The sequence below is a fragment of the Dermatophagoides farinae genome, chromosome 3, assembly GCF_024713945.1.
Source record: "Dermatophagoides farinae isolate YC_2012a chromosome 3, ASM2471394v1, whole genome shotgun sequence".
Taxonomy (NCBI): domain Eukaryota; kingdom Metazoa; phylum Arthropoda; class Arachnida; order Sarcoptiformes; family Pyroglyphidae; genus Dermatophagoides; species Dermatophagoides farinae.
Genome location: NC_134679.1, coordinates 2,773,521 through 2,799,023, shown reverse-complemented (window position 1 = coordinate 2,799,023; position 25,503 = coordinate 2,773,521). Strand labels below are relative to the sequence as shown.

The 25,503-nt window shown below is 28.7% G+C and overlaps 3 protein-coding genes across 8 annotated transcripts in view; 1 reads left to right on the top strand and 2 right to left on the bottom strand.

Annotated features, from left to right (window-relative positions):
* Positions 1-1,346: 1,346 nt before the first annotated feature.
* Positions 1,347-4,350, bottom strand: LOC124494400 (uncharacterized). Its single transcript, XM_075729532.1, has 5 exons — positions 3,744-4,350; positions 3,154-3,615; positions 2,784-3,038; positions 1,741-2,709; positions 1,347-1,639 (listed from the first exon to the last, which is right to left on the bottom strand). Exons 1-4 carry the CDS (start codon positions 3,813-3,815, stop codon positions 2,626-2,628), a joined length of 873 nt encoding a protein of 290 aa, XP_075585647.1. The 5' UTR covers positions 3,816-4,350; the 3' UTR covers positions 1,347-1,639; positions 1,741-2,625.
* Positions 4,351-4,804: 454 nt separating this feature from the next.
* On the top strand, positions 4,805-8,658 carry LOC124494398 (uncharacterized). 2 transcript variants are annotated; one of them, XM_075729533.1, is made up of 3 exons: positions 4,805-5,083; positions 7,129-7,158; positions 7,223-8,658. In XM_075729533.1, exon 3 carries the CDS (start codon positions 7,235-7,237, stop codon positions 7,841-7,843), a length of 609 nt encoding a protein of 202 aa, XP_075585648.1. In that variant the 5' UTR covers positions 4,805-5,083; positions 7,129-7,158; positions 7,223-7,234; the 3' UTR covers positions 7,844-8,658. The 2 variants fall into 2 exon arrangements, with proteins under 2 accessions (XP_075585648.1, XP_046913516.1); XM_047057560.2 differs by lacking the exon at positions 4,805-5,083 and having other exon boundaries at positions 6,707-7,158.
* A 1,971-nt stretch (positions 8,659-10,629) lies between these two features.
* The window catches only part of LOC124494395 (uncharacterized), a 34,257-nt gene continuing 19,383 nt past the window's right edge, over positions 10,630-25,503 (bottom strand). For all 5 annotated transcript variants that reach the window (XM_075729529.1, XM_075729530.1, XM_047057557.2 and 2 more), the window contains exons 8-15: positions 24,798-25,318; positions 22,829-23,158; positions 21,469-21,603; positions 14,401-15,288; positions 13,454-14,206; positions 12,645-13,312; positions 11,937-12,459; positions 10,630-11,812 (exon numbers count right to left, since the gene is read on the bottom strand). In XM_075729529.1, coding sequence (XP_075585644.1) covers positions 11,995-12,459; positions 12,645-13,312; positions 13,454-14,206; positions 14,401-15,288; positions 21,469-21,603; positions 22,829-23,158; positions 24,798-25,318 — 3,760 coding nt within the window. In that variant the 3' untranslated portion in view covers positions 10,630-11,812; positions 11,937-11,994. The remainder of the gene's footprint in view (positions 11,813-11,936; positions 12,460-12,644; positions 13,313-13,453; positions 14,207-14,400; positions 15,289-21,468; positions 21,604-22,828; positions 23,159-24,797; positions 25,319-25,503) is intronic.

The following is a 25,503-nucleotide window of genomic DNA, read 5'->3' as shown; positions in this document are numbered from 1 at the left end:
ATGAAAGCTTTGAATGTAAACAATGAATACATTAGAAATAGAAATCTTCAAGAATCAACAACTTAATAAATGGATTAATTACAGCGAATAGGTTGAGACTCTTATGTTAATTAAATCATCAAATTAAAAGAAAATAAAGAATCGTAACTGACTTTATAATCATTTAGATTAAATATAGAAAAAAAAGATCAACTAGAATTCTCCATTTGTAATATCTTATGTACTGAATCCGAAACCAAAATAAACTTTTTTCGCCTGAATATCGGATCTCTTTTAAGCTTTTTCATTCTGTATTTGATTCGATGCAATATCTTTTAAAATAAAATTAAAATACGATGGTACTCAAGAAATTTTTCTGTTTTGTACCAAAAAATGATACAAAACATAAAAAATACGTTCGGATAACAACATATCAACGATAATTAGGTTCATTGTTGACATTTTTTTTCCTTCTTCTTCATCCATTTATGACTATACTACATTATAATTAATTGAAGCTTTTAACCGGACCTTTTTGGAAGTATTTGAACAAATAATTTTTGCATCATAGCAATTGTAACTGAGTTTTAATTATTTTTCGAGTGTCTGCAAATTCTATTTTTAAGAGCCAGAAAAAAAATGAAAATGAAAAACAGTTGATATTGGATCGCTAGTCAACACCAGAAAAATTGCTAATTGTTTGGATGTTTTTCTTGTTTTTTTTTCATTCTACTTTATCATCATTTTTTATTAAATTTCTACAAGACTTTTCGAACCATCGTCAACATCCAGTCATTATCGTTTCCAATGAAATTGTCATTTCATGTTTGTATGTTTTTTTGCTAGATTTTCCGTTTTCCATGTATATGAATTTTCGTCAAAAAAAAAACGAGATAAATCGTAAATGTAATGAATCGAGAATTCAGCAAAAAAAAATGAAAAAGCAATCTCTCTATACATAGATATGGCGAAAAAAACGAATCAACACAAAAAACGTTGAAAAAATTAAATAAAAACAAAATTCAACACATGAATCCAATGAATTGTAATTCGTGAACAACAAAACAAACACATCCGTCTATCAGAGACAAGGCGTAGAAAAATATTTTTTTTTGTCTGCTTGATGTTGTTGCCTGAAACAACTCTAAAAAAAATGATGAACAATAAAAGTTTATTATTCATGCTGTTTTGAATTCTCTCTCTCTTTTTTCATGTAATTCCAAATCATAGATCATCGGGAAAGAAAAAAAAATTTTTTTTTATCAAAAAAAAATAATGTTGCCGTTTATTTGCTCGATTCTGATGATGATGATAATATTATTACTATTTTGAAGACAAAATATGCACAGAATCATCCATAATGAAATATATTCTTTTTTTTTATTATTTGCTTTAAATCAATTTTATTCGTGTGCAAATACAATTTTCATTTCAATATTCTCATAAATCATTTGTGTTTATCATTGATTTGGTTTTAAAATATTTTGTCAAATTGTTACAAATGATTTTAAAATCATTCATTTGGCCACGAATTTTTTTCATTCGTATCAATATAAACATTCGTGGATCAGTTTGAAAAAAATCCATCCGAAATGCAAGTATAATCCTATTGGATATTGATACACAACAACGAAGCTGTCGGGTGCCATTTCTCCTGCTCCTATATATATTTTGATTTCCAACCCCACAAAAAAAATAGTAAAAAAAATTTCATTGTAATCGTGAAAAAAAATTCAGAAAATTTTCATAGACAAAACTTACGGTTGTTCTTTAAAATTTATTCCCTTCTTCTTCAGGATATGGATGGCCGCTTGAATACAATCATCATAACAATCATAACTTGTAATGATTAATGTCGATGAACTTGTATGGTTTTCGTTAGAGCTGGATGTTGATGCTGAAGAACATGAATTCGAAGATGAATTATTACTACTAGAATTACAGACATTTGTTGTCGGTTCATCATAAATTCTTTCACTATCGGAAGATTTTCGCCAAAAATTGTCTATTGATGGTCTAGATTTCTTTTTTTTTCGACACATGGAATCATTTTCGTTTACCAAATGTTCTTGATGATCAGAAAAAAGTGACTTGCGACAATGATAATCTTCGATATTGAAATGGCCATAAATATTGATTTGATCATAGCTTCGTGTGTGCTGTTGTTGTTTCAGCTGATACATCTCAGTTTTGCATGGTGAATTTGTACAACTCGACGATTCTTTTTGATTTGGATTCAATGACCGACGATGGCCTTGGCTATGAAAATTCAACAATGAATTAATATGCGACATATTCGACGAAAACTTTTTTGTCAATCCACTGAATAATAGTTTCAATGTGAAACTTTTTTTCTTCATATTCGTTTCATCATCAACAGTGTCACTATTTGCAATCGATTTCAATCGTTTAGATTCGTTAATATGGTTTTGGGATTCTTCATTCAATAAACAGCAACTATCATTGCTTTCATTTGTTGTTGATGTTATAGTAGTAGATGTCATTTTATCATCAACATTTCCTTGGAAACATTTCCTATTACGTTTCGATTCCCATACAATTGGATTGTCAACAACATCAACATCATGATGACAATTTTCCGTGTATTTGATTATTGAGCTTGATTGTTTGACGTTGTTGTTCGATTTATGATGATACAGACCAGTTCGGAAATTTTGAAAATTGTTGTCTTTTTTCTAATTTCTGAACAATATTTCCATCCATAAAGTCCTAAAATTTAATTTTGTTGAACAAAAAAAAACTCAGTAACAATGAAAAAAAAATTCAATGTCATTGATTCTAACCTTTTGTATGCCAGAATCGAGAAATTCATTGCCGTCATAGTCATCATAATCATCAGTGGTTATCGTTGTGTTTAAAAACCCAAAATCTTCGCCATCATTGGAAATGTATCTTGAATCATAGACAGAATTCTGATCGCTTTTTTTATTTTCCAATAATTCATTTCTATGAACAACGATATTTTTATTGGTGATCGGAACTGTCGTTTTGTATTTTGTTCGGTTGTTTCCATTGTTGACCATCATTAATTTACATTGCTATTGCATTGAATACAATGAGAAAAAAAATAAATAAAGTCAAGATTATAGTTAAAAATATACAATATAGAAAAAAACTAAAAATAAATAGGTCGGCCACAATAATATACAATACCTTATGGTAATATTCACTGTTCTGGTGAATTAGCCAATAAGTTGCAGTATGATAACAATGTTTGTATAGAATATTTGAACGTAATTCAAGTTCATCATTCACTTCATTATTATGTAATCGTAAACATTCATCCAATATATCATTGTCCAATCGTTCTATTTTTTCATTGGTAATTTCATGAAACTTTTTCGTCTTGTTTCGATCTTTAAAATAAATTGTAGCCGCCATCGTTTCGGGTGAAACGATTAGATTTGAATCAATAGCGTTTGCATCATCGCAACTATTGTCATAACTGATATCGGTATTGGAACACCAGCCATTTTTTAACCATGGATGTTGCAAAATGTGTTCCATTCTGATACGCTCCATTGGATTAATTTTTAGCATTTGTCCAATCAGGTCAAGCACTCCGTCTCCATTGTACGATAATGTGAGCTCTTTTCGATTTTGAAATATACCAGACTGCTTATGCATAAAACAACAATATAGAAAAAAAACCAAAACAAAACATATGACCAGATGATTAAAGTAAATGAAATTTTTTTTTATCCAATAAGCATTTTCGAAAACATTGAGAAAAATCAAATTACCTTTATTTGTTTAGAAATTGGTGAATTTTTCATCAATGTACTGATTGTAAATGGTTTTGAATTGGTTAACATTTCATAAAGTAAAATTCCACAACTCCAAACGTCTAAAGTTGGTAAATAAATACGATAACGTTTAATATTGCTCGATGATGATGATGACCAACATTCGGGTGGCTGGTATACATCGTATTCCGTGTATTGAAGTTTGACTAAATTCTCAGATTTTTGTCTATTATTTTGACCGAATAGATATGTTGGACAGAAACCGATCAATTTGATTTGATTGTTATGATCAAATAATATGTTGGCTGGTTTGATTGCACCATGATAAATGCCACAATATTCCTGTACGAATGTTAAACATTCGACAAGATCAGTGAATATTCGTACCACATCACCGATAGACAGCAGTCGATTCTTTTCATGATGATGGTTGATTTCATTTTCATATAAAATTTTTTCTATATAACTATCTAGATTACCACGTGAACAATATTCTTGAACGATAAAGATATTGTTACCGATTTCATCAAATTGTAAAAGTCTGGCAATATTCGAATGATGATTCAGATTGTTTCAGTGCATCGATCTCGGCACATATCATTCTATAATCGAATTCGTCCTTTATGGAAAACAAAAAGTAAAAAAATCAGAGCTCATCGTTATCATAATGCAATAATTCTGTTCTGTTTTTTATTTTTGTTTGACAGCTTATTTCTAAAAATGTTGGCAACAGCAAGAAAAAAAAAATTCCTACCTTGAATCGATTTTTGTTGATTATTTTGACGACAACATTCACCATTGTCAATCGATGTATGCCCAAACGAACACAACCAAAACGGCCTTCATGTAATCGATCATCATAGAGAAGATAACCTGGCAAAATGTTTTTATCATCATCATTATTATCATTTTCAACGTCAACATCATGATGGAATCGATTCATTTTATGTTTTTCATCATTTTGATGTTGTTGTCGTCGTATTCGATTCGATTCAATGACAAAAGGATCCACTAGATTCGGTAATGAATATGAAGAATTTGGTATTAAATTATTCCACATTTTTTCTCACAGTTAAATCACGAATAAAATATCACAAAAAAAATAAAACTATCACATAGAAAATATAACAAGTGAAAGCCATGAAAAAAAAACTCGAAATTAGCTTCGAACGAAATGAAAAAACTTTTTGCAACTTGGTTCTACACCATGCATGGAGAAACAAACAAACAACTTGGAAATGTATCGTATTTTTGTCGCTTTCTAACAAAAAATATGCTTGCAATCAACTATCGTATGTTGTCGTAGTATAAGAGGATAATAAAATCTTCGCCCGAAGGTAATGTCAAACACTATCAAAAAGCATAAAACAAAAAAAAATCTCTTATAAAGACTATAGTCTTTCTAAATGGCTAGAATTATTACAACTGACAACTCAAATCAGTTAAAACAGAATGTGTGTGTGATATGATAAATGTTTACAAAGTTAATATTCTGATAACACACACACACACACACACACCTGCCTGCATGTATGGTAATGTGTGACCGTGTCAAATAAACTCAATGTAACAGACCAAAAAAGAAAAAGCTTTACACAAAATTCTATGCATGACACGGCACGTGGCAGCATAGTAAATTTCTGGATCTTGTTTTTTTTCGACAAAGGGACAGGTTTTTTTCCATTTTTTTATTATACCACAGGAGAAATAAGAATTTTTTTAGTCATAGCGATCAACATTCAAACCCATTGATTTTGTTGACGTGTGTGTGTGTTTATTATGGTAAACAAACATGCAAAACAAAAATTGAAATATATCCTGAAAAATCGTTTAAAATACAAATATATGAAAAACTAATAATGATCGTTGATTGATTCCAAAAAAAAAAAAAAATCTCAAACCATCACCTTCAAGCTAGTTCGTGAATAATTCATTTTGATTTTCAAATAAAATTTCGGTTTCATTTTGGACCAAATGTAAATTTATTTACGTACAAACATCATGATGCCAGATAGACAAACCTTTCTCACTTTCTGTCGCTTATTTCTTCCACATTGAAAGTGGGAAAGAATTTTTTGGTTTGAAATCTGAAATTTGATATGAAAATGGGAAATTTTCCTATTTTTTAGCCTTATCTTTCATTGTATAGAAAAAATATTCGTTTATTTGACTTTATTTTCAAAAACGATAAAATTCCAACAAACGACAAACATCTTTGGATGTAAAAAAAAATTTATATATCATTCATTCAAGCTAGTTAATCAAATAATAGCAACAAAATAGAATACACACATACATATATGTAAAAGTAAGCAAAAGAAATGAATGATCCAAAGTTTATGGATTGCAAAAATTTCTTCAAGTATGACATAAATCATCATCTTCATCGACAATCATTAATAGTCAGAAAAAAAATCAAGAATCTTTCAAAGAATGAAAGCTTAAAAAAAATCAACAAAGATGACAAAATTTTAAGCCCAAGATGATCACAATCATTGATTATGATCGATTTTTTTTTTGGGTCTAGACCCTATTATAATGACGAAGAAGAAAAAAAAATGTTAACAGCAGATAGAAAGAGAAAAAAGAAGAGAGAGGAAACACGCAAACATTATAATAAGTTTAGAGCGAGAAAAAAAATATTCGTCAATTGACATTTTTTTGGGCGACTATGAATTCAGTTGTGTAATAATAATAAAAAAAAAATGGTTGTTGGTTCATCGTCGGTGTCGATGAACGAAAACATGATGATAGAATGACCTAGTAAAAAAAAATAAATCGAATAGATAGAACAAAATAAAATGAGAGGTATGTTGATCGATATTTTTTTTTGTTGTTGTTGTTGTAATCATCATAATCAACCATTGTCGTTGTGTGTGTGTGTGTGTGTGTGTGTATTTGTGTTATTCTTAATAACAATAACGATATGAATGTGAATAGACAGATTATGATTGAGAATTTCGCATACACACCTTTTCTTTCACATTCATTCGTTTCATATAATCATATTTCTAGTATTATGTTGTTTATCGTTATACTTCCTAGTATGCGCCACGGTCGATTTTTTTTCAAATATAATTTGTTTGTGGTTTATTATTAGGTAACATGTGACTAGGTTTTAATTTTTGGGTTATTAACCCATAGGTTTTTAACTATTTTATACTATATATACAAATAAAAAAAAATGCGCCGTTATGAAGACATTGATTTTGTAGAATTTTTTTCTGCGTATATATGCGTGCCAGTTTCATCTATCAAAATGCAAGTGGTATTTTTCCAAGGTGGTCGTCGTATCGTTTTTTTTAAAATTCTGTGAAAAAAAGTTATTCCTGAATCTGTGGTGATAAATTTTTTTTCATACGCATTCTAATTTTCATTCAAGATTACAACATTCCGTGAAAAATAAATAAAGGTATATTATATTAGATTATTTCTTATTTATATTTTAGGTTATTTTTTTTTAATTTTGATTCTAGCCAAGAAAAAAAATGATTCTTTGTCTTAAATCCGTTCGTGATGGTGAATGTTTTTGTTCACGATATGATGAAAATCGTCAAACAATGTTTTATTGTGGATTTTTTACAACCATTGCCGGTTTCATTTGGTTTATCATTGGTTTCACTATACGATGTGCATTTTTTGCTGAAGCATTTGGACCATCAGTTGATGCTGTTGCATGTGGTATTATGGTTGTCGGTTTGATGATTCTGGTCATCGGTTTATTCTCAACAATCAGTATTGTCTGTACATCAAAAACTAACAATAAAACCAGTTGTGTATCATCATCATCGTCAAACAATCCTCATCATCGTAATCATCACCATCATCATGGATACAACAGAACCCGGCATGAACGACAACAAACATTTGATGATACAACAGCCATGGCTATCGATATTCATGGCCAATCAACACCAACTCATTATAGTCCACGAACTGCATCATTTAGTAGCGGTTCAACAAATGAATTTAATTCATCATCATATGAAACATCAACAACAACGGCGGCCATATCACCATCAACATCGGTATCATCAGCAAGAAATCCAAATAGACAACATTATAACTATAAATCGGATATTGCAATGATTGCATAAATAAAACACAAACAAAAACAAACAATCAATCATTTTACAGTATTTATTAAATTTTTTATTCATTCACTGTTTTTATTTCATTTACTCTTCTCGCTATGAGATTTACAAATGAAACATCAAAACCAGATTATTGACTAACTACGCATTGATCATTATCGATATAGTCAAGAAATTATATCAATCATTAAAATTGATGATAAAATGAAAGATTTAGAATAGTAGATATTTTTTATTGATTTGAGATTTCGATTACAATGATTATATCATAGCAACATTAATTGTATTTTTATTTTTTTGTTTGTTGCAAAAGCCTGAATAGATTAGTCCACAATAATATAATGAATCGGTAATGTCCATGATTGAATTTCAATTTTCTTAATGTATGTGTGTGCGTGTTGTGGATAAAACACTTTCATCATCATCATTTAATTTGTTTTTCATTCTTGATTTCAACCATCTTATCTTATTGACATTCACAAATAAACCAATCTTTATTTGCATCAATTTTGTCAATGTATATATAATATATCGTATACAAACAAACAAACAAACAAATAATACACGAACCCTGTATATGTATTTGTATTTTTTACAATCATTGATAGAGGAAAAAAGCTAAAGAATGGTGAATGAAAAAAACCCTAATTTGATTGAATGTTACTGAATTCATTCAAATCGAATCGATCGAATGTTTGGAAATCGATTTTTGATGATATTAGCTTCTTTATTCTCCATTTTTTTTCTCTCAACATCACTTTTTTTGCGTTTATTCATTCATTTATTCATGTAATGATAATAATTGAATCACCGGAATCGAAACGAATCAGGCAAATAAAAATGAAAGAAATAAAAAAAAATTGATTCCAAACACATGACTTTGACTTTTGTGTAACTTATGTTCATTTCCAATCTGTTAGATCCCGGCCATTTGATTCAGAGATTGGCAATCGGAATCGGCGACCGTATGGTTTCTTTGAATATTTAAAGTGGCGATTACCATAATATTATTTGAATCTTTTTTTTCATTTCATTTGGCCATGCTAATCATTGATGATATCAAGTAATGGTCAATGTCCTCAGCTACAACAAAATCGAATAGATTTTTAAGGATTTTTGATTTGAAATTTTTTTTTTAAATTTAAACTTGTTAATCCTATTACTATCAATTGGTGATAGATGCGAATATTAAAAAAAAAATTCAATTCACCAATATACCCATCATTTTTTTAAGCAAAGAAAAAAAATGGCGATAATATTGATCTCATCAGTGAATCAATAGTCGGAAACGACACATACACACACACACACAGAATAAGCAAAAATTGAATGGAATTCGATTAGCGTTTCCATTTTTATTATATTAAATTTGAAATAATAAAATATAATTCGAGTATATATGTGTGTGTGTGATAATAAACAACGGGAGACTATCTGAATTCATTTCGATGGTGATTATCATCATCATCATCATCATCATTATCATTGTCATCATAGAGTAAGTGACATTTTTTTTCTGGAAAAAAAAACAAAATAAGCAATCTGGTAATATGAAATAAAACTCATTTCAGTAGGAATCATTATCGAAGAAAAAAAAATGAATCAATGAATCTAAAAGCAACAAAATAGTGCGTTTTTTGTTTTCATTTTTTTCCACTGATTTCAAATGAAAGCAAAAAAAAAAATAAAAGAAAATGGAGAAAAATTGACCAGAAAATCTGATACGACAATCGAAATTGAAAAATCGAAAAAATATAGAATGTGGCTGAATTTGATGATGAGACTTTCTTCACCCTTCACAATTTACAACAATGATGCCTTTTTCCTTTCACACAAAACAAAACAAAACAAAATGAAATGAAAAAAAAATGTTAAAATGGATGAAGCATCAAAGAATTTTTTTTCTTGATTCTCAAATGCATTACATTAGATCAATGGCTAAGAATAGCTGTAAGCCTTATGATATATTTACTTTCATTTCTGTTGCTGCTCACACTATTGATACAGAATGTAAGAGAAGAAACTTGTTCCAAAAAAAAAAATTAAAATATCTTCTCAGCCAATATAATTTTTTATGTGCAAACATTTTCATTTGGTTATATTATATGATACGACTGATTGTTTGTTGTCACATTATGAACAAACCTTTTTTTCTTTTACTTGCACTCATTTCCCACATACACACACACACACACACACACACAATTCCTTTATCCACCACCCACATTATTTTTTCAAGAAAGAAATTCCATGAAAAATATTCCAAATCATAGTCAAATCTATATGATAATGTTTGTAAACGACTTGCCATCATTTCCCTCTGGTTATATCATCATCATCAACAATGAAAATCAGAAAAAAGTGAGAAAAAAAATTACATCCATTGTCATCATCATCAACAATTCCAAGAAGACAATGAATGAACGAACTTAAAAAAAACAAGAAAGTTGCATTTTGATCTAAACATGAAAAAAATGAATGAATGAAAATTTTCTTGATATCTATGTATTTTCATTTCTTTTTATGCTCATACTTTTTCTCATTTTTTTTTTTTTTTTTTAGTTTGATTGTTTGCCATGGAGAAAAGGATAGCGAAATAGTTTTTTGTTTCGTTGACATAAACCGAATCTGATGTTTCGAAACTTGACGATGAATGAATGAGCAATGACACGTTGATAATGATGATGACAGTAAATGAATATTTTTCCATCAGTAATTCATTTACGGTGTAATGAATGAAAAAAAAACAAAAAGAATTTATATGGAATTTGTACGAATAGACAGAATTGCAAATTTTTTCTTTATTTTTATTCACTTCATTATACAACAATTGTGCAGAGATAATGAAACAAATATTTTTTTTGTTTTTTTTTTGTTTTCATTGGAAAAATACAAATTATCATTATTATTGAATGTTTGTATTGATTGAAATGACATGACTTTATTTTTGGTTCAATTAATTTAACCAATCATTGTTGTATTCTATTATTTTTTTTTGTTTTTTTACACATAATGAATTCTCACATGTTTCCTCGTTGGTCTTGTCTACCGTATGGCTAGTTATTATCTGGTTTAATCATATTTTTGTGTATGAGAAAGTATGTGGAAATATTTAGTTGAATTTGCCAGCCAAAAAATGAATCAACATAATCTTTGTGATAATGTGTGAATGAAATTTTCATCCTGTTTTATTGAAAAAAAAGGAAAAATTCAAACTTCCAAATCTATATGGTAAAAAAACTTTGCGGTTACTATTCAATTTTTTCTCACCCCATTTTGAAACCACATTTTTATTCGAATTAAACTTTGTTACAATTGAAATTGAAAATTATCTTTTTTTTCTCATTTTCACATTGTTCATACAAATTTTTCGTTCAAGTGCGTAAATTTATAGTTTGGAAACAACAACAAAAAAAAGTGATAAAAGAATCACTATTGGGAACTATGGTAATCGATTTTTTTTCTCTTTCCTTTTTATTCGGTTACACAGAGATAATAAAATCCATTGTAAACGTATAATAGTTGAATCAAATCGATTAGCCGGTCCATGTAAGCCATGTATTTGATGAGACAAAAAAATCAATGCTACACCATTTTTTTCTCACACCCATCAATTCCATTCATGGATGCCATCATCAAACTTTGTAATCATCACACATCATCTTTTGTCGTGAACAAAGTTTTTTTCTTTTGTTTCATTTTGTTCATCGTCCAGTGTAGCTCAATCCGAAACAAAAGTCTGAAAATCAAATGGACGAATTTTTATTCCGGTTGGATGCATCACAGTAGCGAAAAAAACGGCAACAGAATGAATGAGAGTTCGTAGTAGTAATAATATCAAATTGGTGATCATTGATGTTCGACTTGTTTGTCCATTAATGACTATCTGGTTGAAATCGATCCAATCGATGTTGATGATGATGAGAATGATATCATATCGTATTGTATGATGACAATTTCCCAATGCGAATTCTATATGATGATAAAAGATGAAAATAAAAATTTACTAGGAATTTCTTCCAATAATTTGATCAAATGTTATACATGAATTTGTTAATGTCTGTATGTGTGTGTGTGTGAATGTTAATCAACTTACCTATTTGAAACGCCTTGAGGTACATTCTCTAATGTGATAGTTTTTTTCAGTTTGTTTCTCATACTAATGTATGGATCTTATTCGTTTTGCTATTATTATTGGTTGAATTCATATCATAAATATCTGTTGTTGATCCGGTAGCAAATTGAGCAGCAGTAGCAACAGCATTTGAAACGTTGGCATCATTAATATCGGTTGGCACGATTCTTACACTCAAGGGATATTGAAATGAATTCGATAGTAAAAATGATTCATTATCAACGCCATTACCACCATCATCAGCACCGCTATTCATTCGAGAATCATTGACAACAGCCGAATGTCCATGATGATGATGATGATGATGATGATTACTATTGTTATGATGATGATGGTTGTTATGGATCAGATCGTGAAGATGATGGTAATTCCGTTGTTCCAACATTGTTGTTGTTGCTGGTGGTTCAGTCATATTCATTGTGAATTCATTTCGTGTAAAACTTGCCGTATGTGGCTGTTGGTTGGTCGATTCAAATGTGTATGACTATAAGTATACGATATTGAAAAAAAAGAGAATTTTAATACAAACAATCCAACAATTGAGGCTAGAAAAATTCCATATCAAAATAAGAACAAAATTCTAATTCTATTCTCAGCATTCATTTTATTTTATATCATTCGAAAATCGAAATGAACAACAAAATAAAAAGAAAAAATATGCTGACTTACGTGAGAATTATTATTATTCGTTACATTTGTGGCGATCGTATCTAAAGCATTGTTATTATTATTATTATTATTGACAACGTTTGCAGAATCAATTGAAATACATGCACCATTATTGGTGGTGGCCATCATAGATATATCCTCCATCATACTATTCGTCGTCGTCGTAGTTGCTGTTGTCGTTGTTGTAGCCGATGTTGATTCACATGTTGTCAATGGAAATAAATAATTTTGATATGTAATTATTGACGAATCTGGAAGATCACATTTGATAATTAAAGCCGATGATGAAGTAGCTGGCTGATGTGATTGATAATGTTGATCATTGGATAAATTTTCCATATTCACATGATATGGTTTAAATGTATCCATTATGGCTGAATATGGATTTGTGATAGCTACAGAAGCACCTGTTGTCGTTATATTTGTCGATGAAGATGATGATGGTGTTGTGGATGAATTTTTACATTTTAAATCATTTTCAAGTGTTTCTGGTCGCATTTCACATAAGGCAGTTTCAAATACATTAATTGCCGATGATAATGGTGTTGATCTTTCATTTTCATTCGTATGATGAACATTCAAATTATGATTATTATTATTGTTCACAATGTTATTGTGGTCATCGTCGTCATTGCTATCATTGTAGTTATCATTCACATCACGTCTATCTATTATTATAATTTAGGGCGTCAACAGACACAATCATATACATGTTTAAAAAACAACGACAAAATGAGCATGAAAAAAACGAAATGATAAAAATCAATTATCTTATACTGAAACTATAAATAAATTATTATTATAATTACCTTTGCCATGACTATGATGATGAACTTTTCGTGCAAAACGTATTGAATAAGTCAAAGTGATGATGATAAATATGAACAATATGATCATAACCAAAATGATAAATAAATCTTTATGTCCAAATGATATAAATGATAATAGATTATCAAAAATTTTCACTGATTTCTGATCCATTTTTGATCGATCACCATGTTGTTGATGGTGATGATGATTTTGATCAAATTCATCATCATCCGGTTTCGTACGAACCGTTATGTTCACCTGTTCAATCATTGAATCATCCATATGTTGTTTACTTGACCAAATACGTAATAAATACGATGTTGATGAAGTTAAATTAGTAATAATAAACAGTGGATTTGTGAAATTAAGCGTTTCCATTATCGGTAACGGTTTGTTTGTCATTGTCGTCTTTGTTGTCGACGTAATTTCTGTTCGTGATTCACCATGAGATGATGAGCCACCATGTATTGAGGCAATTTGTTTTTTTGTTTCAGGTTGATTCATTATGGTTGGATTTTTTAATTTTTTTGGTTCAGATTTTTGATGTGAATATTGTTCAAAATGTTCATCATCATCACCATCTATAGCACCATCATAATGATCATTATTGTTGGGCGTATCATTATCATAATTATTATTTGCTATTTTTTCATTAATTTTATCGTTTGCCAAAGTTTTGATAATCGGGATGATGCTGTTGTTGTTCATTGATAGACGAAAAACTTGTACATGATATGTTAAAAGCGGACGAACTGTTTTGTTGTTGTTGTTGTTGTTGACCGTCATATAAAAAAGAGAAAAAAACATTAATTAATGTTACGTTTAGCAAGATGAAAATAAACGCATAATAATCATGAATTTTAACATTCAGTCTATTCAACTGACAGTATATTGTACAATTTTCCTCCATTTATCACCTGTCTCATGATTTTAATTCTGTGCTTACCTTGTTGATTAGATAGACCACCATTAGAATATTCATAAATATTATTATTATTCGGATGACGATTATGGTAATGATTACTACGATAATGGCTATCATTCATATTCATCGTTTGTATAGAATCCAGATGTTGATTTGAAGAATCGGATGTTCGTTCATATACTTCGACACCATTTGAACATTTGATTACTACAGCATTAGATGATTCAATTATATGACAATTATTCAATTGATTCGGTAATCGGGATGATGACGATGAAAATTGTTGCATCAATGATTGTGATTTTTGTTGTTGTTGCTGTTGATGATGATGAAAGTGATGACGATTACCATGAATAATATTCATGGATGATTCATAACTATTACGATAATGTGTATGATAATGATGTGGTATTAATTGCCAACGACATGGTTCACTCTGAATACCAACATTATTTTTTGCTGTACATGTAAATTGACCAAAACTTGACCATTTTTTCAAATGTATTCGAATCACATTCGTTATTAGATGTTGATGATCGATGGTCGTATGTATCAATGTAGATTTAGGTCGGGGTATTTTCCATCTGCGATTATTATTCCGTTTGCTGCTGTTGATCGTTTTATCGTGATTCATCATAAATTCTTGATCAATGACATCTTCAATTGACGATGAAGACGATATATCTTGAATATCATTGGATACATGTTCAACAAAAGATTCACTCGATAATGATGATGAGGATGAAGTATAGGCACTATTGAAATCACCAATAAAAACAGTATCATTGAAACGCCATGTGAATTGAACATTTTCACTTGGATTTGCTATGATATGACATTTAAGTTGTACATAGTCATCCAGATTTTGATAGTAGGTTTGAACAAATTCCACTTGACATTGAGGCTTAACTGGATATTATAAACAAAACAAAAAAAATCAGGATATTAAAACATTGGTTTTGAACAAAATGCAAAAAGGCGTAACGATCAATGATATGAAATTATTAAAGAGAAAGGGGCCAATAAAGAATGTGTGCCCGGAAATGAAAATAAAGATATATGGAATGGAAGAAAAAAGAGTTACATCATATCATCTGTATCAAACATTGAAAATATTGTTCATCAAATCAATCATAATGTCATTATCATGATCATCATCATTTATGATTGATCTTAAAGATTTTTCCCGTCTGCGTTTTTGAGAAAATACACAGAAACAATCACATACATTAACTGACTATTTTATCATAGTGATGATTCTGATTTATTTACCATAATGAAACGACGATCCATCATCAGAAAAATGGAAGAATATGTTGACCTAATGATCAAACAACAACAACAACAACAACAAGATTCAATGATGCATATCAACCAAACTAGAGAACTTTTTTGTGTCAGAATGACAGAATCAAGAATGTCATGTAACATAAAGAGTGCTTTCAAACAAAAATTGATAGACAAAAAAAAATTCAAAAAATACTATGATAACGTGAACCAAAAATTATGCAAATTAGCTGATCCAACATCAAGCCGAATTGGATACGAGATACGAGTAGCTAGAAAATTGGCCCAACACGTGACTGTAGCCACAACGATAAAAAGAGCTTGAATAAATTTTCGCTCGTTTTTTCTTCTTCACCAACATTAATACATGATCACGAAATAAAATTGTTTTTTTTCACGCTCATCATGAAGATGGATACAAATTTTGGCCATTGACCATCATGATCATAATCGGCCATTTAGAACACGATTAGAATTTCCAATGAATAAACGTAAACTTTACAAAATAAAACAAGTGAAAAAATCCAATCAGCTTATGGGAAAACTTTACGAATTAAAGGCCAATTTTTTCAGTATTCAAAATAGATGCATTTGTCGAACGAAAAAGAAAAATATAAAGAATTTCAAACATTACATGGTTTGCACGGAAAAAAAATTTATCGAAACGAACATTCGATTCCTATAGGACAGGACAAGACATTGCAACGATGACAGATGCCAAAACAGAGAAAAAATTTATCACCTGACAAATATATGGCCAATTTCTTTTCTGTTCTGCCGTTACAATCATTCATTCGACAATTGTGTGGTTCAGAAACTGTAACACAATCTTACATTCTCACAAGAAATTAGAATTGATTTTTTTTTCAAACAAGAAACGAATCGAATATGATGTCAATATAAAAAAAACGAATGAATAAATCGAATTTGTATCCAATATATAATGATATTAAAAGCACAACGAAAAAAAAAAAACGAAATCCTAAGCAATATTCCCATTTGGGAATGAAGAAAAAAAAGCAAAAAAAAAAGTTTAATTAAACAAGTGGAATATAAATACGACATTACGATACGATATAGTGATGAAATTGCTTTCTGGAAAATAAAAATAAAAATTACCGACTTGAAAGTGTCACCCATCAAAACAAGCATTTTATTGAAAGTAATAATGATGATTCTGGCCAATAATAAGATGTGAGAGTAATTTGATGACAAATAAACACAAACAAACACACACACACACACACAAATGAAATGTCATTTCATAAAAAAAACCTAAAACGACCAATTACTTTTGCCATGCTCATCATAATCATCATCATATGCAAATTATGTAAAAAAAGGAAATTTTATTTCTTACAACATTACAAGGAAAACTCATTGAATATATGATTATCAGCATCTTCATTACGAAGAATAAAACTGATCCATTGATGCGAATAATAAAAAAAAAATCATCAGCATATTCAATATTTCATTTTGGTCGATACGAGAAACGAAAAAGCGAAAACTTCATTTAAACATTAGAAATGGACCCGGAGGGAAAATAATATTCACTTACATCCATAACTAAAGTATAGGTATATGATTTCAACCATTGTACTTTTTTTCACAGACATCAAATCTTTATATGAATGGATGAAAGGAATAATATTGCCAATGATGATGACAATAATCCTAATCATCATCATCATCATCATTGATAATGATGGTAAGAAAATTTTCAAATTAGATTCACTTTCACTCATATACACTTAATACACTTATATATTGGGCAAAAATTTCGGCTTATTAATCACAAACCCGAAAGGCATCAATCTCTTTCAATTAATGATGATCATTATGTAATATAAGCTATGTTGATGATGATGAAACAGAATTAAGCCTCTTGAAAAAAAAAATTAGCCATCGATCTTAAGATGGTAAAATTTATTTTATGTTTGATCACAAAGATTCTGCTTTTCATTGGAAAATCAGTATAAAACCTTAAATTCTAATTAGATTGATGATGATGATGATCTTCATCATTTTAGATAATGATAATAAGATGATAGCATTATATCAATTTCCAAAATTCTTGAACAAAAAAAAAGATTTTTTGTTCAAGTAAAAATGATACTAAAATGAAATTCATTCGTTGATGGATGAAACATTGTCATAATGGATCGATATTTAATTGACACTAAACGATAATGTGAATGATGATGATGATGAGGATGAAAAAAAAACAATTTGTTTTTGTCGTGTCAATACTGACACAAAAATTCCAATCCAACAAAACATTAGCAAACAGAAAAAAAACGAATGATAAAAAGCAAAATAAACGCCCAAACATCAGTTTGGATAGATTTTAGACAGAAAATCTATTTAGATTCGTGAATCAACTTGAACAATATAAACAAAAAAAACTTACATGTTTTGTTGCCTATCAATGTGAAGAACGAAAAAAAAATTCACCATTTCAACCAATAGGTTAAAAAAAAATTCAACAATGAAAATTCTCTATAACTGATTTATTGATTATATATGAGAATGAATTCTCCAAAGAGCCCAATGGAAAACAAATCAAATGGATGGATAAGATCAATCTTTGTTTCAATTTTCGTTTTTCACTATTATTATCGTTTGTTTGTTTTTGTTTTGGTTGTTATTGTTGTTGTTGTTGTTGTTCCGTAAGCAAAAAGAATCGTAACCAAAGGCAAAAAAGAAGACAAACAAAAAGACCTTGTCAGAAAAGACCATATTTTTGAATCTTTATAATGTTAATAATAATTTTACTATATTAGATAGAATTGATGATAATTCCAATTTTTTGTTTTATTTCAAGCTAAAAGTTTCATTTATTCGAAAGTAGTGGAGAAAAAAAAAGTTTTATTGATGCAAAATGCAGACACATACAGTCTATCATTATGATACTATGTGTATGATACCGATTTTATCGTGTTCGGGTGTGTGTGTGTGCGTGTGTGTACATTCTTAGAAATAAAAACCATCTCATCCATCTTCGTCTTGCCGTTGCCGTTATTTCATCATCATTAAACCTTAAAAAAAACTGAATCGAAAAAGTATGAATCTCTTTCTTTTGTCTATTGATCGATAATTGCGTTATAATTTGTTCAATATCATTGATGATGATACTATTCATCTTATTGCATCTTATTAGACTTTGACGGATGAAAAAAAAACAACAAAAACCAAATTACGGCCAACACTCACACACAACGCACACAGGGACCTTTGGTTTTTACAAATTTTCATCGGTTTTTAGGATATAACCATGTGTTTACGATACAGTATATGTAGGTAAGCATTGAATGAAAGAGTCTAAAATATTTTTTAAAAATTTAAAATTTAATCATATAATAATAGTAATAATTGTTATGATCTCAATAGAAAAATGTATTTATGGGTGAAAAAAAAATTATTATAACCATTAAAACCAATAATGATGATGATGATGAAAACAATAAAAATCACAAACACAAATACAGATTGAAAACGATAAGAAAATCTTTCCAAAAAAAGCCATAATATTATTATTATTAACAGTGATGATGATCATTATTCGTAGTCATCAATGAGGTTTTGATGTTTAGATCATATAATCATCATAAAAAAAGTTCACTTTATACAACAACATAAACCAATTTTCTTGGATCCATATATCCAAACAACATTTGTCGATAGATCAACCGTAACCGTCTGGAAAAAAAATAAAGTTTCAAACAATAAGTTTGAAAAATGCCTAACTAAAAAAAAATTTTACAAAATAAATTTTATTTCTAAAATCCAATAAAGATAGACGGATGTGTTTTTTTCTAGTGAATGGATGTGTAATGTTTTAATGATTTGGACCTTTGAAAACCATACCATAAGTACAGTATTTTAAAATAAAATAGCAATTTTTTTTCACATGGAAAAATACATTGAACACGAACGTGAATTCCAAATAATTCGTTTCTATTATTATCAAACTACCAGAATGATGTAGGTCAATTATATATATTTTTTTTTGTAGCGCGTGTAATATTAAAGTAATATAAAAAAAATAGTTCCGGCAAGGTCTTAGAAGACAATTTGATCATTTATTTAGTGGGTGTGAAAATTTTTTTTAGAAAAAAATGTCGGTTTAGGCGTGAAGATGTATGAAAAAGCCACGCACACACACACACACACACGCACACAAACGAAACCCATTTTAATCGGTTCAAACAATGGAAAAAGAAACATGTCTGGAAATTGAAAAAAAATAAAAAAATTTTCACAAACTTTCAAATAGAATTTTTTTGTTTTTTGGTATCTCCAATTCGGTAATGGAATTCGAAGTGTCTCAATATACGGAAAAAAAATTACAGCAACATTTCGGATTAATGACGGTAGTTGGTTGCAAACGAATCGTCATCATTGACCAAAATATCACTGTATAAATGAAAATGTCAACTTCAGGCTTGAATTGTCCGAAAAAAACGGAAAAAAATATTCTATATGTATCTGGTCAAACTTTTTTTTTCATTTTTATTCTTGAAAGAAAAATCTACATTTTGAAATTCTATTTCGGCCAACAAATGTTGAGCCAAAAAAAAACAAAAAACAAAAATAATAAAGAAAACAAAAATTTTTTCAAGTTAGGGATAACAACTTCTCACAATCAATAAAAACTTACAGTGTCTGAAAAGAATCGAATGAATTTGTTGAAATTCTAAGAATGGACAGACTTTTTTTTATTTTTTTTTTCTCCAAAAATGAAACTGTTATTATTCTTATGATAATCAAGTTGAACTAATTTTTTTAACAGAAAAAAAAATTCAAACAACTACAATTTGTAGCCATTTGAATAATTACATCACATACGGTGAAAAAGAAAAATCAAACAACAAGAGAAGAAAAATTCAAGAAAAAAGACAATGATGATTATGATGAAACAATAGCATTGAATGAAATAAAATCCAATCGTATCGTTAAGTTCATAAATCAAATTTTAATCATTAATTTCTTGAATCTTCTGTTTTTGTTTTTTGATGTATGGTACATTTTGAAATTGAATATAAGGATTTTTTTTCTTGTTCTTGTGAAATCACAATCGAATTCACAATTGCCATGCCTAATAACGGTTATTAAATGGAAAAGAATTGATTAGTACCATATACTACTACTTTACCCTTTTTTTCCATTTGGAATATTCCAAATTTGATCTTTTGTTTCTAATTTTTTTTGGGGGGTAATCTCATCTCTTAATTTTTCAATTTTCATTCTTTTTTTTATGTACTGTAGATCAGTTTTTTCCGTGTTTGATTTTTTTTATTGCTGCGCACACTTTCATCTAGTTTGTTCAATCGGTATTCAATTCAAGTAGAAATAATAATTCATGATAAAGGACAAAAGTTCTTTGAAATCATTAATAGATCACACAGTGAATGAATTGTTTGATTCTCGATCAAATAATGAAGATGATTTCATTCAATTCATTTATTTATTCATATATATAGAGTTATGCATCAAACTGTAAAAGAATGAGCAGATTTTTTTTCCAACGAACCAAAATCCTTTTCATTTTTTAGAAGTAATAATGCAATGTGTTCTTCTCATTCACAGATTTGTAACGCCATTATAAAGTCAAGAATCATCTAACAACAAGAACAACATATATTATATGGAAAAAAAATGTAATGTATGTATTCCCAACAGATACACATACATAAATTCACGAATTCACATACATACATACTCTTGTGAAAAATATTTAGAATTGTGAAAAGAAAAAAAATGGAAAAAATATTCCGAAAATGGTAGTTTTTTACTTACAAAGAATGTCGATTTGAACTCGATCGCTGACAGTTTTGCCAAGAATATTTGTGGCTGCACAATAATATAATCCTGATGATCGCCGTTGTGATGGTGATATGATCAATGTACGATTCGTATTTGTTATAATGATTCCTACATAATACACATCATTTTAGAATGAAAGAAAAATCAACAAAGAAAAAAAATAAAAATTTTCAAGTTATTATAATCATTATTTTTAATCAAAAACAAATTCTGTCAACAATAGTATGGATGATTCATTGGGAATGGGAGGACAATGTCCAGACGATAAAAATTCAAATGAAAATGTAAATGAACCAAACATATATCCAAGACGAACATAGCACAACAACAAAAAAAAACTAGAAAAAACTTCATTAATCACATGAGATACAACATTAGTTGAGAGAAAAATTTGTGAATTATTTCTGATCATGTTGTTCGATAAAACTCATTTGGATAGAAATGATAAAAAATAAATTTCATTCAAAATAAAATTTTCAGAATTTGAAATTGAATTCAAATCATATCATCATCATCATCATCATCATCATTAGTTTTCTTTGTCATTCTAGTGATTATCTATATATAAAAAATAATGTGATTTACAATATTCGGAAATTCAGATTCTAATCAGTAGTGGCAAAAGAGAGAAAAAAATTCAACTTGTCAAAAGATCAAAGGAATCTTTAAAGAATAAAAAGTTGTTAATAAAAATTGCAAATAATTCGTAGAAGGGAAAGAAAAGGAAAAAAAACAAATCCAATTCTCATATTCTATGTGTTCTTCATTATTATTATTGTTATCAGTAAAATTTCACATCATACAAAAATATTCTAAATATTGCCACCATCACAATAGTTGTTGCTGTTGTTAAAATTTGAAATCAAATTGAATTTCACCGGAATTTTTAAAATGTCATCATTATGTTGATGACGACATTTCTAGTATTTTTGGTTTTTATAATGATTTCATTATATGTGAATGAATATTTTCTACTCAGACAAAATTCTTTCATGATAGAAAATTATTATCCAATCTAAATCATTGTGAATATGAATGTGGTATCTATATATGAAATAAAATTCTGCAAAAAAAACTAAAAAAATTTTCCACGATCAAAGATATGGAACAAATTCCGGTGGAAAAAAATGAAATCGTTTTTGCTTTTTTTTATCGTTCTGTATAAAATAGCGAGAAAAAAAAGAATAAGATTAAAAAGAGAAAAAAAAACTTTTTGATTTCGATTGGCTTTTGAAAAGCTTTTCAAATCAATTGATATAGATCAAATCGGATTCTGGACAATGTATTATTTTGGACAAGAAAACGATGAATAAACATAAAATGAAATTTTTACCTTTCGGTATATCGGTATGAATCAATTTTTCATTCATAAACCATTCAATACGATGTGCATCAGGATTCGAATTTATTGAACAATTGAAAAATATTTCCGACATTTCATTGAATCGATAATAATGTTCCATCATTGTAGTAGTGGTTGTTGTTGGCTGATCACTATGATTTGAATATGATTTTTGTTGATTCTCGCCACTATTACCAATATTAGATGAGGATACGTTTGTATTATAACCATAATTATTATTTATGTTAGAATTGGATGATGATGATACTTCTTGATACATTTGTTCACCACTTAAAACTTTAATCAATACGATTGGCTTGTCTATTCATGAAAAGGTCAAAAAATTTAAAAGAAAGAAATTGAATCAAAAATATCATCGATAAGTCATGAGAATAATAATAATGAACAAAATCAAAGATTTATTAATATCAGTATATAACAAAGTCAGCCACAATTACGAGGATGACAATAAGTTAATAGTCAATTGAATGTTTTACTAAATCGAAAATATGTTATTTTTATATTTATTTATGTTATTATGGTCCAAACAAAGCAACCAAAACATAATGTTTTCAACATTAACAAAATTGGCACTTAAAGTAATTAAATTATATATATAATACAGCCATCAAAAACAATGGTAAAATTTGAAAAAAAAATTTTCATTCACAAGCTAGGTATGTAGGTATTAGAAGATATTCTAGGCCAAGTTAGTATGGAAAGTATTTGTGGAGATGAGAAAACTTTTGCTTGGACCAGCGTAGAATTGTGTATGTGTGTGTGTGTTTGTACATAAAAAATTTATATGCACATCCATTACATCACAAATACATTCAAAGTTGTAAAATTTGAAGATTCAATTTTTTCCGAGGAATTGAAAAATATGAGCACAAAAGAGAAATACGAAAATTCACGACTAGATAATATTTGCGTTTAGTCTGCGATTTTTTTTTTCGTTTTGTTTTTAAAAGAATCGTTGCACATATTTTATTGCATTTTGCAGGAGAGAAATATTCTTCAATATAGGTGTCTATACTTAGATCATTCACAGAATATTGGCATTCATTCTTTTAATAAATATTGTTGTTGTGTGTACAAAACACCTATTTTTCAAAGATTTTATAGCCAAGGAAAAAAAACTAAAACATTCAAAAGAAAGAAAAATTGAATAGCATTATTTTAGAACCAAAAAAAAATACTCAATTTTTTTTTCTCAGGGTTTCTTCTCGTTCATTTTGTTCAATTACAATACAGTTAAACATCGACAGAAAGACACAGATCACAAACGTTCATATATATTGAAAACATAATGACAATAATAATCGTGAATGGAATTCGTTCATTCGGCAAACATCTCAAGAGAATATTTATCATTTTCTTTGCATATGACTTTGTTCTTTGAACCAGACCATTTCATCAACTATTATCATTATGTACAATGATGATGATGATGATGATTCCCTCAGCATTTTATTTCATATGTATATAATAACACACATTAAAGCATAAGCATGATTATTAAGGGTTTAATTAATTGCATTCAAATGTATTGTCGTTTTTCATTATCATCGTATAAGAATTTACTATAAGATCTGAAAATTCATATAGATCTTTACTGGAACTATATCTATGTATGTATTATTCATATACTAAGAATATATATACCGTTGATGATAATACAACAAATGACCTTTTTGTTCTTTTTTTTTTGATCTTCTTTAGGCTAACATCTTTGGCTACTAACATCAACACAACAACAACAACAAAAGGATTAATCATCATCATCATCATCATGGTTGCTGTTATTATTTCTTATCTTATATTTACATTTCTATTCTTACTACTACCATTATAAACAGACAAAAATGGAGTCGCATGTTTCGTTACAACGAAAAAACAAGTGATCTTATCTATATAAATAAGTGTTGAAAAATGTTTGTTGTATACAATATCAACTTACAATTAACATCAAGATAAACGGAAGTAAAGAGTTGAAATGGGTAATGTTTCAAGTAGTACGATGATTGTTTTAAAAGATTTTTACTTGATGTAGCAAATTGTTGTTGTTGTTGTTGTTGTTGTTGATGATGATGATGATGAAAATATTGTTGTTGTTGTTCTTCTTCTTCGTCATAGTGTATCATTAGATTTGTTATAATGGAATTCAAATAGTCCTGATTTAAGAGACCGTCATCATCATTCTCTGAAGAAGATGATGATAACGAAATTGAAGGCAATGAAGATGATGATGAAATTGTCGATGAAAAGTTGGGCCGATTCGCGGACGATTCCATCTGTACGGACGATAATGATGATGATTCGGACATTGTCGTTTGATTTGACCATAGTTTCAAGTTTAATATTAGTTCATGTAACATGGCTGGATTGTATGCTTGACAAATCAAGTTGGCTTTGTTATCGGTGTATTGAGGCACTATACGTAGATAGCTCAATGTATTATGACCATTCTGGAACATGTTACTAATATTTTGGTACCACCAATGTAAGCCGACAGACAAATTGAAATCAAGAGAAAAAATAAAAAAAAATAATCAGCGAAATTCAGTAAAAGTTGAGAATGGTGATTTATTTGCCATCACCATTACATCTTAAAGCTTTTTTATGGTTTTTGAAAACAAAAAAAAAATTGAAAAAAATTGACTATA

Bases quoted from the DNA above. Each gene is read 5' to 3' on its own strand.
- LOC124494398 (XM_075729533.1), top strand. From the start codon at position 7,235: ATGATTCTTTGTCTTAAATCCGTTCGTGATGGTGAATGTTTTTGTTCA.
- LOC124494400 (XM_075729532.1), bottom strand. From the start codon at position 3,815: ATGTTAACCAATTCAAAACCATTTACAATCAGTACATTGATGAAAAAT. The intron at 3,039-3,153 runs GTATTGTATATT...TCAATGCAATAG, and splicing joins ACAGTGAATATTACCATAAG to CAATGTAAATTAATGATGGT. The intron at 2,710-2,783 runs GTTAGAATCAAT...ATTAAATTTTAG, and splicing joins TCGATTCTGGCATACAAAAG to GACTTTATGGATGGAAATAT.